The 18245-nt window shown below is 41.7% G+C and overlaps 1 protein-coding gene across 1 annotated transcript; it reads left to right on the top strand.

Moving 5' to 3' along the window:
- The first annotated feature begins 12275 nt into the window (after window positions 1–12275).
- LOC107156575 (antigen-presenting glycoprotein CD1d-like) lies at window positions 12276–16920 on the top strand. Its single transcript, XM_048814640.1, has 6 exons — window positions 12276–12376; window positions 12671–12937; window positions 13207–13485; window positions 13963–14241; window positions 15166–15268; window positions 15366–16920. The coding sequence occupies exons 1-6, from the start codon at window positions 12316–12318 to the stop codon at window positions 15385–15387; spliced, it is 1011 nt and encodes a 336-aa protein (XP_048670597.1). The 5' UTR covers window positions 12276–12315; the 3' UTR covers window positions 15388–16920.
- Window positions 16921–18245: the final 1325 nt, after the last annotated feature.

Below are 18245 nucleotides of genomic sequence, written 5' to 3'. Positions count from 1 at the left end.
TTTCAGTTTTCTCTCTCTTCCTCATTAGCATGGCTCATGGTTTATCAATTTTATTTATTTTTTTCAAAGAACCAATTTTTTGTTTTGTCAACTTTTTGAACTGTTTCTTTTATTTCAATTTTATTGATTTCAGCTCTGATTTTAATTATTTCCTGTCTTCTACTACTTTTGGTGTTGATTTGTTCTTTTTCTAGGGCTTTGAGATGTAATGTCAGGTCATTTATTTGTTGACTTTTATTCTTTAATGAATGAGCTCAATGCAATGAACTTACCTTTTAGCACTGCCTTCATAAGCCCCAGAGATTTTCATATGTTGAATCATTGTTCTCATTTACTTCTAAGCGTTTTTTGTTTTTTTTAATCTCCTTCATGATGTCTTCTGCTATCCACTTGTTATTCAATAGTGTATTATTTAGTCTCCAAGTGTTGGAGTAGTTTCTATTTTTTATTTTATCATTGATTCCAAATTTCATTCTATTATGAAATTTTATAAAATGCAGGACAGTATCTCTATTTTTATGTATTTGCTAAGATATGCTTTGTGGCATAACATATGTTCTATTTTAGAGAATGATCCATGTGTTGCTGAGAATAATGTGTATTTGCTTATTGATGGATGAGTTCTGTAGTTTCTTTGTTTAGTTTTTGTTTGGAGAACTATCTAGTGGTGAGAGAGGTGTGTTGAAGTCATCCAGTATTATTGTGTTGTGGTCTATTTGATTCTAGAAATTGAGAAGGGTTTGTTCAATGTACATAGATGCTCCATTGCTTGAGGTATACATATTTATGATTCTTATGTTTTGTTGATGTATGGTTCCTTTAAGTAGAGTGAAATGTCCTTATTTATCTCTTCTGATGAACTATGGCTGGAAGTCCACTTTATCTGACATGAGGACGGAAACCCCTGCTAGTTTACACAGTCCATGTGAGTGATATGTTTTTTCCCATCCTTTCACCTTCAGTCTGTGGATATCTTTTCCTATGAGATGAGTCTCTTGAAGGCAGCATATTGTTGGGTCTATTTAAAAAACCCAATCTGCCAGACTATGTCTTTTGATTAATGAGTTTAGGCAATTAACATTCAGGGTTATGATTTGTATTCATTTTGGTTTATTTTTGTTTTTTTTTAAGGTGACTTGGTTTTTCCTTTGATTGACTTTTCCAATGTAGTTCCACCTTTTGCTGATTTTCATTCCTCTTCATGGAATATTTTGCTGAGAATATTCTGTAGTGCAGGCTTTCTAGTTGTAAATTATTTTAACTTTTGTTGATCATGGAAGGTTTTTATTTCATCATCAAATCTGAAGCTAATTTTGCTGGATATAAGATTCTTGGTTGGCACCCATTTTCTTTCAGAGATTTTTATATGTTCTTCCAGGATTTCCTAGCTCTGAGGGTCTGGGTTGAGAAATTTACTGAGATCCAAATTGGTTTCCTTCTATATACAATCTGGTACTTTCCTTTTGTGGCCTTTAAAATTCTCTCCTTATTCTCTATGCTAGGTATTTTTATTATAAATTTCTCTCCTTATTCTGTATGCTAGGTATATTTATTATAAAGTGCCTGGGTGTGGATCTGTTATAATTTTGTACATTTGGTGTCATGTAAGCCTCTTTTATTTGATTTTTCATTTCATTCTTCAGGTTTCGGAAATTTTCTGGTATTAGTTCTTTGAAAAAATGGTGTATTTCCTTGGTTTGTATGTCTGTGCCTTTCTGTATTCCAGTGAATCTTAAATTTGGTCTTTTTGTGTTATCCTATAATTCTTAGATGTTCTGATCATGATATCTTACCATCTTCACTGTGTGGTCAAGTTTATTTTCAAGATTATATATTATGTCCTTATTGCCTGAGGTTCTGTCTTCCAGAATTGTTTTTGGTGATGATTTCTATTGAATTTTCAATTTGGTTTATTGTTTCCTTCATTTTGAGCATTTCTGTTTGGATTTCTTTCAGAATCTCTCTTTCTTGAAATGAAGGTTACTAGGGTTGGGAGGGTTTGTCTTGGATGTGGAACTCCTGGAGATAGGGCATAGCAATTGCTAGTCCCTGTTGGAATACTGAAGCCCAGGAATCTCCTTGGGGGTCCACTTGTGTGTTGTAGGAGACTGGTCTTAACTTGTGGACCCCTCAATTCCTGGTCTGTAACTTAGTTTCTAAACTGTATCTCTCTCACACCTATGCTTTTGACTTCCTAATCTGGAATCTCTCTCTCTGGAGGTCCTCAGGGCTGAGCACCATGATCAGTGTGCCTGTTCTAGAGAGCTGTTGTGTATTGTGCACATGAGGACCAGGCACTGAGAGCAGCAGGCCAGCCATGTAGCTGCAAGTGCTGAGCCAGGTTGGTGGCTATAGTGCTGGAAGACTGGGGATTGGAGAGCCAGAGGGCCCTGTTGACTGCCAAACCAGTAGGACCAGGTGATTAGTGGATGCTGGATTGGGGAGGGAGCTGGGGACTGGGCTGGTGTTGGGTCCCAGCAAGTGCTGCTAGAGTTGGCCTTGAGGACCCTGTGGGTGCTGGGCTGGTTGGGTGGGTGAACCAGGATCAAGATGTCGTCACGCCCTCTTCAAACCTAGCAACCCTGTGCAAAGTCTTCTTCTGACTTTGCAGCAAGATGATGGCTACTAGCACACCTAGCAGAGAGATCTCCCATGTAACTAAGGCTGCAAGACCTTGGTGGTGGTCATCCATGCCCTGGCTGCTGTCCCTAGATGGAAGTGGCTGTGTCTCTAGTTGGTGGCAGTGGCAAACCTGTAGGTGCTTTGATGTTGGGCTTCTAGGCCCCAGCTGGTGTCGCAAGATGGAAGCTGCCTCAACTAAAAATGGCAATGGTGGCAGTGGAGGTAACCCAAGATGGTGGCAGAGGTGTCCCAAGATGGAGGCAACAGCTTTCATAGATGAGGCAGTGACGGTGAGCCTTGGGATGGTGTTGGGTGGCTTGTGCAGAGATACAGCTCTGTGGGAGGCAGTGCTGCCATGGGCACCTGCCTCCAGGCCCTGTCTGCTGTCTCAAGGTGGAGGTTACCATGTTCAGGGGCCTATGGGGGCAGCTGCAGTGTGCCAAGAGGAGGTGGCTGGAGGAGCCCTGGTGTTGGTAGATGGGGAGCCTGAGGTGTGGGCATTTCACCCAGCAGTGGGCCAGAGATCCGCATAGGCAAGGGGCCTATGAAATTAATTTACGGTACTTGTTCTTGTTCTTGCTCTATATAGTTACCTTTAAAGTAAATTTTAAAAAATAAGAAAAATATTTAATATTTACTGATGCATTTACCATTTCTGGCACTCTTCTTTGTTTTCTGTAGATCCAAGATTTCCTCTAGCACCCTTTTCCTTCAAGTTGAAGAAATTTCTTTTGAATTTTTCTCAGTGTACCTGAGCTGGCAGTAAATTCATTCAGTTTTTAGTTTTGAAATACTTTATTTTTCACCTTAAGTTTTTTTTTTTTTTAAATATTTTATTTTTCAGTTATCGGTGGGCACAACATCTTTGTTTGTATGTGGTGCTGAGGATCGAACCCGGGCCGCACACATGCCAGGCAAGCACGCTACCGCTTGAGCCACATCCCCAGCCCGACCTCAAGTTTTGATAGATATTTGCTGGTATAGAATCCTGGTTTGAGAGTTTCTAAAAGCACTTTTAAGATGTTATTTATCTAATTTCTGGCTTGCATTGTTACTTACAAACTGTTCTCATTTCCTCCCTATATATAAGGTGTATTTCACCCTGAAGGCTTCAAAATTTTTCTCTTTATCACTGTTGTTTCTCAAGTTAATTTCTTTGTTTCAGTGTGTGTGTGTGTGTGTGTGTATGGAGAGAGAGAGAGAGAGAGAGAGAGAGAGAGAGAGAGAGAGAGATTTTTGAGCTTATTGCTTTTAGGCCCCACTTGTAAAACGGTAACGTGTTAGACCACTTGACACTATACCTAGCTCTCTGAGACTCTGGACTTAAATCTTTGTCTCTTCAACTTTAGTGAGAGTAACTAGCCTTGGCAGGGTTCTTTGTGAGCTGATTTGAAAATTGTCCCCAAGTAGAAAGAGGAAGGAAACTTATGTGATTATCTGGAATATGTTCCTGTATTTTGTTCACAGTCCTCACTTTCTGTTTTTCCCAGTATTTGGAAACACTAGTTTCCACATACTAGTGTTGATGAATGTCCACAAAATATATGTGTTTTTTTCATTGTATGGAATGCTCCATACAAGTTCATCTTTCATGATGAGGTAAAAAAATCTCACCCTTCTTTTAAAACCATATATTTCCATTTCTTATTTACATGTGTTTTTTGTCTTATCCTGAACAACAGGCCCATTGTGGAAATCTTTTTATGGATTCAGAGTCAAATGCTCTGAGATCCTGCATACTCCACGGAGATGACAATATTGATTGATTCCTAAAGTGTTTGGTGAATGAAGATGGCAATAAGAACACGTCCCCTTATTTCATTTTCTTCCTAAACTGCTAATGAGAATAGGTTTCCTTTAAGAAGCAGGCATAGTGCTGCCAGTATTGTAACGTCCAGTGGCTTATCTTTGGAACACAGGGTGGACATTTGAATGCTTCCTTGATGTGATCGACAGAATCAAACAGGAGGTAGCAGCATCCTGTGTGAGGATATACTTTAGCCCTCAGAGGGCCGGGGGCAGTGAGAGGACATGAAGATGAAGAACGAATTGACACCAGGGTGTCAGTGACAATAGGATCTAGAGAGCAATGGTGGAAGGCCACAAGAAAAGTTCAGGCCATGGAAACTGAGAAAAAAAATCAGGTAATGTTCCCCAAGCATCTGCCAAAATACTCCAATTGGCAGATGAAAATGAAAGGCAGAAAAGTCAAATAAGGAAGGAGCAAAGGATACTTCACAGCCAGAAGCTGCTCAAGGATTGTTGAAAGCTCACAAAAAATATGTACTTTGAAAAGTATTCGTGTGTGTCAGCTCTTCATAGCTTTGATCAAAATACCCGACCAGAGGAGGAAAGTTCATTGTGGACTTATGGCTGCAGAGGTTCCGTCCATGGTTGACTGATTCCATGAATCTGGGCCTGAAGTGAGGCAGAGCTTCATGGCCAGAGGAGGTGGTGGAGAAGAGCAGCTCAGCTCACAGACTGTCAGGAAGCAGAGAGAGAGGAGGGGTAAGGGGCCAAGGCAAAGTCAGAGTCTTCCAGGCCCCAGTGACCCACCTCCTCCAGCCATGGCATCTGCCTACAGCTACCTGGCACTTAGTCCATTCAAACCACGAAGGTCCATTAGGCTAGAGCTCTCACAGTCCAATCATTTCACCTTGAATATTCCCACATTAACTCAAAAGCTTTGGAGGGACACCCTATATACAATTGTAGCATTTCATTTCTGGTCCCCCCAAACATATGCCATCTCACAACCCAAAATGCATGAGTCCATCTCCAGACTGTCCATAGTCTTACTAGTTCCAGCATTTCCCCAAAGTCCAAGTCCAGAGTCTCATCTGTGACTCAGGGAAACTCTTGGCTGTGAGCCCCTGTAATGGTCAAGAGCAAATCACATCAATCCAAGGCACAATGGCACAGGGTAAATGTGCCCGTTCCAAACTCGAGGAACAGGGGCCTGGATAGAAGGATGGGACCAAAACAAATCTCGAAACCCAGCTGGGCAGCTGAGTCCTGCAGCTTCACTTTGGCATCTGGGGCCCGAGGTGTTGAGCTGTGCCCCTTTGTCCTTGCCCATGGCAGTGCTTGTGGCCTCTCCACAGCCCACAGCTTTCCTCCCCTGTCTCTTTCTTCTGTGGGGTCCCACTTCACCTCAAGCCCCTAAAAATGGGATCATCACAGCGTGGGGGAAACCTCTGAAACCATAAGCTCAAAATAAACTCTTCTTCTTCTAAGTTGTTCTTGTTAGTTATTTTAGTCAGAAAGAGCTGACCAACACAGCTTTCCAATAAATATTTTTTTTTTTTTTGAGAAAATACAATCCTTCTCTGGTTTTCTTAACACTTTAGTAACGTAATGGATTCACTCTTTCTAGACTGGATCACTAGAAGTTCCTGGATGCCCCTTCACTGTTCTTCGTCTTTTTGCAGAAACTGAATGCAATCATTTTTATTTTACAAACAGGGAAACAGGCAAGTGTGGGCCTTGGTGCTCGCTGTTCATAATTCTCCTGTGCTGGTTTGGGTTAAGTGGACATCAGAGATTTTCCATTCATCGAATGGATCCTGGGAAGTTGGCCTTTTTCATTTTGGTTGGTTTGTGTTTCCTTGGCTTATTTATTATTTAATTTTTATGCCTGCCCTTCTGGAAAATTCTAAAGTCATGTTGTTAGATAATATTTTGGCATTTTAGCATGTGCTTTTATTTCTTTCCTTGCATTTTTTCTCTTTCCTTCCTTTTCTTCATGAAAGTTACACGTTTCTCTTTGCTTCAGGGGAAGATTGTGGCAGGAGAGGAAAGAGAGATAGCTTCCCAATCATTCTGTTATGTTTTCAAGGGCTTCTCTAAGCAGTGAACATGAGACATAAAGGCATGGACAGAAAGTGTTGTAGAAACAAGAAATGGGAAATACTTTTTCCAGAGTTTGATTTTTGTAGTTGGGAAAGAGATGTTTTGGGTTCTAAGAGAAGAATGAAGCTGTCTCCCTTATCTCCAAGCAGGAAGCAGGAAGTTGAGTTATTTCTTACCATCATGATCAATGGGAACCTGCCTCAGATAATGCAGATTTTGTAACATATGTAAAAGAGCGAAACACAATCAAGTGGGGGGTTCATCCCAGGGATGCAAGATTGGTTCAATATACAAAAATCAATAAACACAATTCATCACATCAATAGACTTAAAGACAAGAATCATATGATCATCTGAAGAGATGCAGAAAAAGCATTTGACAAAATACAGCACCCTTCATGTTCAAACAGTAGAAAAACTAGGGATAGTAGGAACATACCTCAACATTGTAAAAGCTATATATGTTAAACCTGAGGCCAAAATCAATCTAAATGGAGAAAAACTGAAATCATTCCCTCCCTAAACTGGAACTAGAAAGGAATGCTCTCTATTCTACATAGTCCTCGAAACCCTATCCAGGGAAATCAGAGAAAAGAAAGAAATTAAAGGGACACAATAATAAAAGAAGAGCTCAAACTATCCCTATTTACTGACAACGTCATTTTTATATTCAGAAGACTCAAAAACTTTTTGAAAAATCTCCCCAATGAATTCAGCAAAGTAACAAGTATTAAAATCAATATCAGTAAATCAGTTGCATTTTTATACACCAAGGATATATCAGCTGAAAGAGAAATCAGGAAAACTATCCCCTTTACAATAGTTAAAAAAAAATTTGGAATCAACTTAACAAAAGAAATGAAAGAATTTTATAATGAAATTTAAGAAGACCTCAAAAATGGAAAGCTCTCCCATGCTCCTGGATAGGCAGAATAAATATGATCAAACTGCCGTACTACCAAAAATGTTATACGGATTCAATGCAATTCCTATAAAGATCCCAGTGACATTCTTCACAGAAATAGAACAAGCAGTCATGAAATTCATTTGGAAAAATAAGATAGCCAGAATAGCCAAAGCAATCCTTAGCGCAAAAAGTGATGCTGGAGGCTTCACAATAGCAGACATTAAATTATACTACAGAGTGATGGTAACAAATACAGCATGGTATTGGCACCAAGAAAGACATGAAGACCAATGGAACAGAATAGAAGACACAGAGACACACCCACATAAGTAGAGTTGTGTCATACAAGACAAAGGTGCCACAAATGTACATTGGAGAAAAGATGGCCTCTTCAACAAATGGTACTGGGAAAACTAAAATTGAACCCCTGTATCTCACCCTGAAAAAAACTCAACTCTAAGTGTATAAAGGAACTAGGCATTAGATCCAAGACCCTGCACTTACTTTTAGAACAAGTAGGCCCAACTGTCACATGTCAGCCTGGGAATCAAATTCCTCCACAAGACCCCTAAAGTGCAAGTAATAAAATAGAGAATCAATAAATGGGATGGTATCAAACTGAAAAGGTTCTTCACAGCAAAGAAAAAAATCAAGAATGTGTACAGAGATCCTACATATTGGGATAAATCTTCACCACCAATACCACAGATAAAGCAATAATTTCCAGGATATACAAAGAACTCACAAAAGATTAACACCAGAAACATAAATAACTCAATCAATGGATAAAAGAACTGAACACATCCTTCACCAAAGAAAAGATATGAATGGCCAAAACATATATGAGAAAAAGTTCCACATCTCTAGCAATTAGAGAAATGCAAATTAAAACTACACTGAGATTCCATCTCACTCCAGTCAGAAAAGGCAGTTATAAAAACAATTAGTGTTGGGAGGATGTGGGGGACATTGTTGGTGGGATTGCAAATTGGTGAAAACATTATGTAAAGCAGTATGGAGATTCCTCAGAAAACTTGGAATGGAACCACCATTTGACCCAGTTATACCATTCCTTGGTATATACCCAAAGGACTTAAAAACAGGATACTACAAGGACACTGTCACATCCTGATAGTATCTCAACTCACAATAGCTAAGCTATGGAAACAACCTAGGTGTCCTTCAACAGATGAAAGAATAAGGAAAATGTGATATATATATATATATAAATTATTCAGACATAAAGAAAATGAAATTATGGCATTTTCTGGTAAATTGATGGTAATTGATTAGAGAATATCATGCTAAGTGAAATATGCCAATCCCCCCAAACCAAAGACTGAATGTCGTCTTTAATTGGTGGATACTAACCCACAACAAGAGAGCATGGGGAGGAGAAGAATTAAAGTCCATTGGATTAGACAAAGGGAAATGAAGGGAAGGGAGGGGAGAGGGGAATTGGAAAGAGTAGAATTAATTGGTCATAACTTTCCTAGCCTTGTATTTGCACACTGTATATGATCACAAGGATGTAAACCTAAATAGAATAAGTTATACTCTATGTATGTATATTCTGCCAAATACATTCTACTGTCATGTATAACTAAAAATAGGAAAAAAAAACAGTTTTTGTGGCCTAATCCTAAACAAGGTCATCAGCTGGCACAGAATGTGACAGTTGAAATTTCCTCTGGACTTTGAAGTCTCTGGGGATTCAGGAGGTGCACCCTTCTGTTGGACCAAGAGTAGCTGCTGAGGCAGAGGGACCGACAGGGGAAGAGATGAACTCAATCCATTTCACCAATGATGTGACTATGTACCTAGAACAAACAAACAACCCTGTTTGAAAGAACATTTGCTAGAATTTATAAAGGTGTTTATTCAAGTAAAAAAGATAAACACATACAAAAGAAAGCATGTGTTAACTACAACTTGAAATGGAAATGGGAATAAATGATGTATTCAAAATCCAAAAAGAGAAAGAGGATACTTAGGAATATATTTCACATGAATAGTACAGACATATCAAAAACTGTATAGTTCTCTGAAGAATAAAAACCATTTTGAATTAGTGAAAAGATGTATTCCTTTCTTGGTTTAGGACACTTAGTGTAACAAAATATTAATTAGCTCCCCAGTTTTTCAAATAATAAAATTTTAAGTAGGATTAAAATCGCTCCAAAATAAGGAAAAAAATGTAATGATGGGGTCAGAGTATCTGCCATTCAAAATACGAACCCAGAGGCCACCATATCAAATCATTATGGTAATAAGATAGGAATGGACCAATAGACAAATTAAGGTGTACAATATAGAACTAAGAAATAGATCTCAACAGCTCCTTGGCATATATCATAAAGACCTAAGGTCATCCTACCATCACGATACAGCCACATCGATGTTTATAGCAGTGCAATCCACACCAGTCAGGTTATGGAACCAGCCCAGAAGCCTGTCAGCAGATGAATGGTTAAAGAAAGCATGGTGTATGTACACAATGGAGCTTTACTCAGCCATAAAGAAGAATGAAGTCATAGCTTTTGGCAGTAAATGACTGGAACCAGAGAGGATCAGGCTAAGTGAAATAAGCCAGACCCACACAGTCAAGGATCAAGTGTTTTCTTTCTTATGCAGAAGCTAGACCATAATAAGGGGAAAAAGGGGAGGGGGGATCCCATCAGAACAGAAGAGAGATCAATAGAGTAGAGATAGGGGTTGGAGGAGAGGGATGGAGGAGAGGCAGAAAATGTGAAGAATGGTGGAATGAAACTGATGAAGGATCCTGTGTACACGAGTGAGTGTACCACAATGAGTTTCACCTTTATGTATACCTATAATGCACTAATAAAAATTAAACAATAGATAAGACAAATAGAGTAAAGGAAGTTGAAGAAAGTAAAGTAAAAGGAGGAATGGAGGGAAGTACCAAGCCCAGTGATACCAGTAGAGGTTCGGCTAAGACCAGAGGGAAAGTTCTGCCCTTGCCGTGACCTCTTTAGAGATGCTTTCTGCAGGGCCTCAGAATATACAATGAAATCAATGGCAGAGGGAGGTACAGGGCAGCTCCATGTGGGCAGAGCTTCCAACATTGCTTCATTTTCTAGCTGGATACGCAGCTCAGCTGTTCATTATTCTTTGCAGTTATATAAAATCACCTCTAATACACAGATTAATTCTCACTGTGGCAAGATCCATTTCTTTTCTAATCTTTTTTTACTGCATTACTGTTATACATAATATTGGGATTTATTTTGACATAATTATACAAAAATGGAATTTAATTTGTTCCAATTCCGTCCCCAGTACTTTTCTTTTCACGTCTATGCCCACAGTTTCCTTCCCGTTCACTATTTGGGCTATTTTGAACTCTCATTTAATCACTTAGACCTTTATTTGTTACAAAAATAAGTTTTCTGTGTTCTTTCAAACTGTTTTGGGACATTCGTTATAGTAAGGTAGGTGGGTTAGGGCGATCTCCAGGATCCCAGCTCAGGCTGAGGGGCAGATGCTTGTTCTCTAGGGACACAGGGGTTATGGGAGGAGGGGAAGTATTCATGTTGTCAGATCAGAGGAAGTGGAGCCAGGAGATGTGATCCTTACATGTGCTGTCCCTCCAGCTGATTGACAAGAGCACACAGAAAGAGACACACACATGAATGTTTCTATAATGACAGGCTCTGCAGGTGCTGGGAGAAAGGTTTGCAAAGCAAGTTAGGAGCAAGGAGTGCAGGTGGGGCTGGCCTAGTTCTTCTGCCTTTGTTCACAGTCTGGGAGGCTCAGAAGACTCCCCTGAGAAATTGGCCTCAGAGCCTGAGGTCAGAGTGGTTATAACAGGAAGCTGGTGAGGGGAGCAAATGGGACCAAGTTCCCCAAACTGAGTGAACTCTTTGTAGTACAGGGACATGATCTAAGAGGGTGGTTTAGTCCTGCTTTGTGACTGTGATTGGACGGGTTAACAATTACCCAGTAGGGTCCTTTCCTTCTCTGATTTATTTTTGATGAAAAATGGCTTATAATGTACCCCTGGGGAGTTTTCATTGTTCTGCTTGTGAATTTAAACATTACTACACTGGTGTAACATTGAGGGTTTGATGCAGAGTATGACATAAAGATGTATCAGCCTCAATGTATGAGTAGTAAGAATATCTACTTGTTGAGCAAAGGCATTTCTCAGACCCTTTTTTTTCTTGTGGGTCCAGGTCAGGAAAGAAGTTATTTAAGGTCCTGTGGGTGAGGACTAACAACTGCTGGAACAGTGCTGTTTGTAATCAGAGTACGTGAAAGAGACTTTGAAACCTGCACTTTTAGTCCATATGAAAGTGGATTTTTAAATCTGAACCTTAAATCCGGGCCACTCTTGATTTTTATCCCCTGTCTCCTTTCTACCTATCCTGTCTTCTATCCTACCTCAGGACACTGAGAAAATTGGTTTTAATGTGGTAGTTTATGGACAATGTAATAGATTCACTTGTAGATTTTTTTTTGAAGACTTAAATATGCAAAATAAATCAAAATCACCCATAGTCTCTCCACCTGGCGACCCCAATGGCTAAAGCAAATTATTTCCTATTCTTTTTTTGGCACTATCGCAGACCTAACACAGATACACCTAATGTCCTATTTTAACAGATAACAGTTGCAAAGTGTCGCATGTGCTGTTTCCTATTCCTTCTGCTTCGGGACAGATCCTGGGAAAGTAAGTTGGTTGTGAAACCCAGTGAAGTGAGCCACAGCTTCGGGACTCCTTGCAGATGGAACCGCTAGGGGCGAGGGGGACAGTCTAGCAGAAGAGTAAAGCGCACCCCAGCAGGAGCTGCCATTGGGACTTGGCTGGGGTCCCTGCCAAAAGCAGAGCACAAGAGCCTGCTGGGGGCGGGGCGTGGAGGGCAGCTCTTTGTTATGTTCGTAGCCAGGAAGGTCCCCAGACTCCGCGGATGGGGTGCGGGTGGCTCCTGCTGCTGTGGGTGCTCCCCCAGGTGTGGGGAAGTTCTGAGGGTGAGTGGCCCAGGGTGCCCGCGTACTGGCGCTAAAGTGCGGAGAGAGGGCGCGGGCTTGATACTTAGGGAAAGGCTCTCCATGGCGCTGGGATGTGCATTGGGACATGGAGCCTGGAGCACACGGATGCAATGAAGATCCAGGGGCCTCTGGCTCCTGGCGCGGTACATGTCAGGGTTGGTGCACCCCCCAGCTGATCCTCCTGGACTCACTTTCTGCTTTGCTTCTTTCCTTTCCCTGTGCTCTCTGCTCCGTGGGCCATTCGCTGTACTTACCCAGTCTTCTTGTCCCCAGTCCTGCAAAGGAGTGTCCTCTTCCGCTATCTCCAGATCTCCTCCTTCACTAACAGCAGCTGGATGCGCACTGACGCCTTAATCCTGTTGGGGGAGCTGCAGACGCACAGTTGGAGCAACGCCTCTGACACCATCAGCTTTGTGAAGCCCTGGGCCCAGGGCACCTTCAGCAGCCAGCAGTGGGTCCACCTGCAGAATATATTTCGGGTTTTTCGAAGCAGCTTCACCAGGGACATACAGGAATTCGCCAAAATGCTGTCCTTAGAGTGTGAGTTGAGCGGATGGGATCCAGGGCAGGCGCCACAGTGAGAGAATGGGCATGGAAGTCCTGCTGGGAGAGGGGATGAGGTTGTCTGCTTTCTCCCCCTCTGAGCACTTGCACTTCTGCCTGGTCATGCCCCAGTTTCAGGCATCAGGCCACCCACTCTCATTTCCTTCCACTGTGGGTCCCCCGTGTAACCCCAGTACCAGTCTCTTGTCCTTCTTCCCTTTCAGTCCTTTAAAGCTCATTTGAGTTTTGCACGTTTCTCTCCACAGATCCCATGGAGCTGCAGCTGTCTGGTGGCTGTGAGGTGCACCCTGGGAACGTCTCAGAACACTTTCTCCATGTAGCATATCAAGGAGAATATATCCTGAGTTTCCAGGGAACTGCTTGGGAGCCTGCCCCACAGGCCCCCCAGTGGGTAGATTTGGTCATCAAAGTGCTCAACCAGGATGATGGGACAAAGGAAACAGTGCAGTGGCTCCTCAATGACATCTTCTCCCAATTTGTGAATGGCCTCCTAGAGACAGGGAAGTCAGAACTGGAGAAGCAAGGTCAGCCTTCTGTCCTCTCCATCTATCCTACTTTTAAGCTTCAAGTAGGTTTTGCCATCCCAGGGTTTGCTTTCATTTAAGCATCAGACAAAGTTCAAGACATAGGGGATGGATAAGGCATGAGGGTATTTGTTCATATCACCCAGTGTCACTGAGTACCTGCTGGGTTCCATGAGTTGAATTAAATCAAGACTGTGGGTCAGAATTGATTCAGACAATGTTTGAGACATGCTGTGTGCTCCAGCTGAGCTCAGGGTGTTAGAGTAGGAGGTGAGGCATTTATAGGGCACTGGGATCAGGGGAGGGGAAGGAGATGAGGGATGGGTCTCCTGGACAAGGTGACACAAAGGGATCAAAGCTACCTGGAGACTCCACCTCCAGAAGTGGACCTTTGGGGAGCATGAACCTTGGAGGAGGCCTGGGACCTCTGATGCAGAGTTCTCACCTTATGCTTTCCTCATCCCTTATTGGATACAGTGAAGCCCGAGGCCTGGCTGTCCAGTGGCCCCAGCCCTGGGCCTGGGCATCTGCTGCTGGTGTGCCACGTGTCTGGCTTCTACCCAAAGCCCGTGTGGGTGATGTGGATGCGAGGGGAACAGGAGCAGCAGGGCACTCAGAGAGGTGACTTCCTGCCCAATGGTGATGAGACGTGGTATCTCCGAGCAACCCTGGATGTGGCAGCTGGGGAGGCGGCTGGCCTGGCCTGCAGGGTGAAGCACAGCAGCCTAGGAGGGCAGGACCTCGTCCTCTACTGGGGTGAGAAAGGGCTGGGGCTGTGTTGGAAATGGACACAGGTGGTTCTGAAGCATAGAGGCATAGAGGGAAGGACCCGGAAAGGTCGGTTGGCACACAGCACGGCCTGAGTATGAGATTCCAATTACAGAAAGGAGGAAAATAGAGTCTAGAAACTAAAATAGGACTGACATTTGATGTATTAAATGCAAGATGAAATGGGACTGATAATCTCAGATATCTGGAAGTTGTTGGCAAATAATGAATCCCTGGAAGCTGGGCATGACAGCACTCATCTGTATTCCCAGCTGCTGGGGAGGCTGATGCAGGAGAATTCCAAGTAGGTGGCCAGCCTAGCCAAATTAGGGAGACCTTGTCTCAAAAAGTAAAAGCTAGGGAAGCAGCTCAGTTGTTTGCCCCAGATTCTAGGATTCAACCAGCAGCACTGCATATAAAATGAAAACAGAATCTGGGAAGATTCATTTCCCAGCAGAATGGGGATCAGGGAATTATGAAAAGCAGGTTAACGAGGAGAGCTGTGGTTTACTGAGTGCTTCCTGCATGGGGGCCTGGCCACTCTGCATCCAGTGCTTTACCTGAGCATCACCACTCTCCTTTGAAGCACTTATTGTTATTCTATTTTACAAATTGAGGCTGAGATAGGTTACCTACCCAGAGTCTCACAGAAGGTGGAAGAGCTGGATAGAGATTCAGGGCTGCCTGACTACACAGCTTCACCTGTACGCTACGTTATTATATAGTGAAATGAACTGTAGTAGAGGTGCCTAGACCCTGTGAAAGGTGGGGAGTCTAAACTTCTGAGGAATAGAAATTGATGCTCTAAATAGGAAAGGAAAAAGGCAGCGCCTGGCCCCTCACATGTGCTAGACCAGGGAACTTGATACAGGGCCGTGTCCTGGGCTGACACACATCCTGTGTCCCCTGCAGGTGGGAGCCACATCTCTGTGGGCTTGGTCATCCTGGTGGTACTGGCTTGCCTGGTGCTGCTCTTTGTGCTCATTCTAGGCTTCTATTGGATCAGGAGACACCGGTGAGTCTCCCCTTCCATCTGCTCTTTCCCTCCTCCTCTCTCCTCCATCCCCTGTTCCTGTTTCCTGAATGGTGTCTCCCTTTCTCTTCCCTCACAGCTCCTATGAAGACATCGTGTGAGTCTTCTGGTCACCTGCCTGTCTGGAGCCCAAGACCTCAAGTCCCCAGAACTGCAGTCTTTGCCTGCTTAGGAATGGAGGATGAATGGAGAGTTAACCTGGAGAAGTAACAAAGAAAAGGGTCATCCACATCCTTTTAATGTTTATGTAAAGAGTTCGAGTCCTTTCCCTTGTATGACAAGTTTTTAAGCCCAAGTGATTCTGTAGAAACAGGAGCATCAACTCCTCTGATGACCTGCTGGCAATGAGCAGGTAAGGGCTGGGGTAGCAGTGCCCTTGTTGGCCGTGGAGTGACAGGGTCTGTCGTGAGATGGAAAAACGTGTCCTTTCCAAAGGTGGTAGCTGCAGTGGCCAGCTGTCAAGTGCCCAGTCAAACTCTGGCCTGAATGCAGCCTATGTTTCTCCTGAAAACTGGAAATCTAGAATTTTATGTGACTGGTGATTTAAAAAGTTAACTTGTCTTTGGACAAAAAATTCTTTGTGATAAATAAGCATTGCTGTCTGGTCACATCTCAGGTGCACCCAGATCATGTCTCTTTTCCCTTCTTCAAGATCCATTTCAACACCGCTTACCACGAGAAATTTTCTGAATCTTGAGAACTGACCTATATCTGTTCTCCTGAGCACCCTCCTTATAAAATCTTATTAGTGTTGCTAACAAACAAATAAACTTGAATAAAATAAACTTAAAGTATAATTTGAATACAAGAAGGGGTTCCTATAGTTCAAGGAATTATACTAATATGTACACCCATGTAACTTCTTTCCCATCTTCCCAGAGTTCACAAAAACTTTTCAGTTCCCCAAAGTCTGTGATTTCTCCTTGTTATACCAGCATGAGTTTGTGTTGATCTACATTCTACTTCTTTTTGTTTTACCTGTCTGAGAATTTGATATAAATGGAATGGAATGTTTCTGTTCTTCACTTGACACAATGTGTGTTGAGACTCATCCATGTTCCATTTATCAATAGTTCCTTCCCATATACTAATACTTACGGATCAAAGGAATCACAAACTTTGGTGATTTATAATGCTGGGCCATCAGGAATGAAGCTGCTCTGAACATTTACGCAGAGTCTTTGGGTGCCCTTGGTTTTCCTTATCTCAAGTAAATCCTGAGAAGTGGAACTGTGAAACTGAATAGTAAATGTGTTTTGTTTTTTGATCTATTGGTTATTTAAAAATATACTGTGTAATTATCAAATGTTTGCTGTATTTTATGGGTATTTTAGTCACTGGCTTTCTCTTTGATTCCCCAAATGTATTTTGTGTGGTTTTCCACTTAGGATCCCATTAGTGTGGTTGTATACGATGTGGGGTTACATTGGTCATTTAATCACATATATATAGATGGGAAAGTGATGTCAGATTCATTGTACTGCTGTCTTTGTTCTTAAAGTGTTTTTCTGTAGACTGCAGATAGTTGTATTTTACCTTTTTATTCTATATGACAATCTGATTTTTTAAGTGATTGTTTTCACCATTTGCATGTGATTTGTGTCACATTAAAGCAATATAATTTGGGGTATGGATTAAGTCTGCTGTCTTGCCATTCTTTTCTTACTTACCCCACGTTTCTTGTTCCTTTTTAGGATTTTATTTATAGCCAAGAGTAGCTTTTTGGCTATGTATTTATAAGTACAAAGGCGCTCCAGCTTTCAATGTAATTTTTTGGTTGTATCACAGGCTACTTTTGTTATCTTAAAAATTTATTTATTTATCCTAATTTGTTATACATGACATCAGAATGAATTTCAACTCATAGTACACATATAGAGACAATTTTTCATTTACCTGGCTGTACGTAAAGTAGAGTCACACCATTGGTGTCTTCATACATGTACTTATGGTAATGATGTCCATCTTATTACACCATATTTCCCACCCCAATGACTCCTCCCTTCCCCTCTCTCCCCTTTGCCCTATCTAAAGTTCCTCCCATATTCCCCCAACCCCCATTAGGAATCAGCATCCACATATCAGGAAAAACACTGGACCTTTGGTTTTTTGGGATTGGCTTACTTCACTTAGCATGATATTCTCCAACTCCATCCATTTACCTACAAATGCCATAATTTTATTCTCTTTTAATGCCGAGTAATATTCCATTGTGTATATATACCACAGTTTCTTTATCCATTCATCTGTTTAAGGGCATCTGCTATTTTGCTGAATTCATTTATTAGTTCTGGAAGTTCTCTGGTGGAGTTTCTTAGATCCTGTAAATTGGGAATCATGTTGTTGGCAAATAGTGATAGTTTGAGTGCTTCTTTTCCTATTCATATCCCTTTAATTTCTTCTTCTGTCTATATGCTCTGTCTAGAGTTTCAAGGACTATGTTGAATAGAAGTGGTGAAAGAGGGCATCCCTGTCTTGTTCCAGTTTTTAGAGGGAATTTAAAATTTTTTTTTCCCATTTAGAAAGATGTTGGCCTTGGACTTAGCATAAATAGCTTTTACAGTGTTGCGATACATTCCTGTTACCCCTAGTTTTTCTACTGTTTTGAACACAAAGAGGTGCTGTAGTTGTCAAATGTGTGTCTACATCTATTGAGATGATCGTATGATTCTTGTCTGTTGATGTGATAAATTACATTTATTGATTTCTGTATGTTGAACCAACTTTGCATCCTTGGAATGAACCCCACTTGATCATGGTGCACTATTTTTTAAATGTGTTTCGTATGTAATTAGCCAGAATTCTTGAGAATTATTGCATCTATGTTCATTAGGGCTATTGGTCTGAAGAGTTCTTTCCTTGATGTGACTTTGTCTGGTTTTGGTATCAGGGTGATATTAGCTTAATAGAATGAGTTTGGAAGGGGTCCCTTCTTTCCTATTTCATAGAGTAATTTGAG

The sequence above is a fragment of the Marmota marmota genome, unplaced genomic scaffold (genome assembly GCF_001458135.2).
Source record: "Marmota marmota marmota unplaced genomic scaffold, marMar, whole genome shotgun sequence".
Classification (NCBI taxonomy): domain Eukaryota; kingdom Metazoa; phylum Chordata; class Mammalia; order Rodentia; family Sciuridae; genus Marmota; species Marmota marmota.
The sequence above is the reverse complement of the archived record's forward strand: the minus strand, read 5'-3'. Positions and strand labels throughout refer to the sequence as shown.

What these genes read in the sequence shown, in the direction of transcription:
- LOC107156575 (XM_048814640.1), top strand. Translation starts at nt 12,316, where the DNA reads ATGGGGTGCGGGTGGCTCCTGCTGCTGTGGGTGCTCCCCCAGGTGTGG. An exon ending in GTCAGAACTGGAGAAGCAAG is followed by an intron (nt 13,486 to 13,962) that starts GTCAGCCTTCTG and finishes TATTGGATACAG; the next exon opens with TGAAGCCCGAGGCCTGGCTG. An exon ending in TATTGGATCAGGAGACACCG is followed by an intron (nt 15,269 to 15,365) that starts GTGAGTCTCCCC and finishes CTTCCCTCACAG; the next exon opens with CTCCTATGAAGACATCGTGT.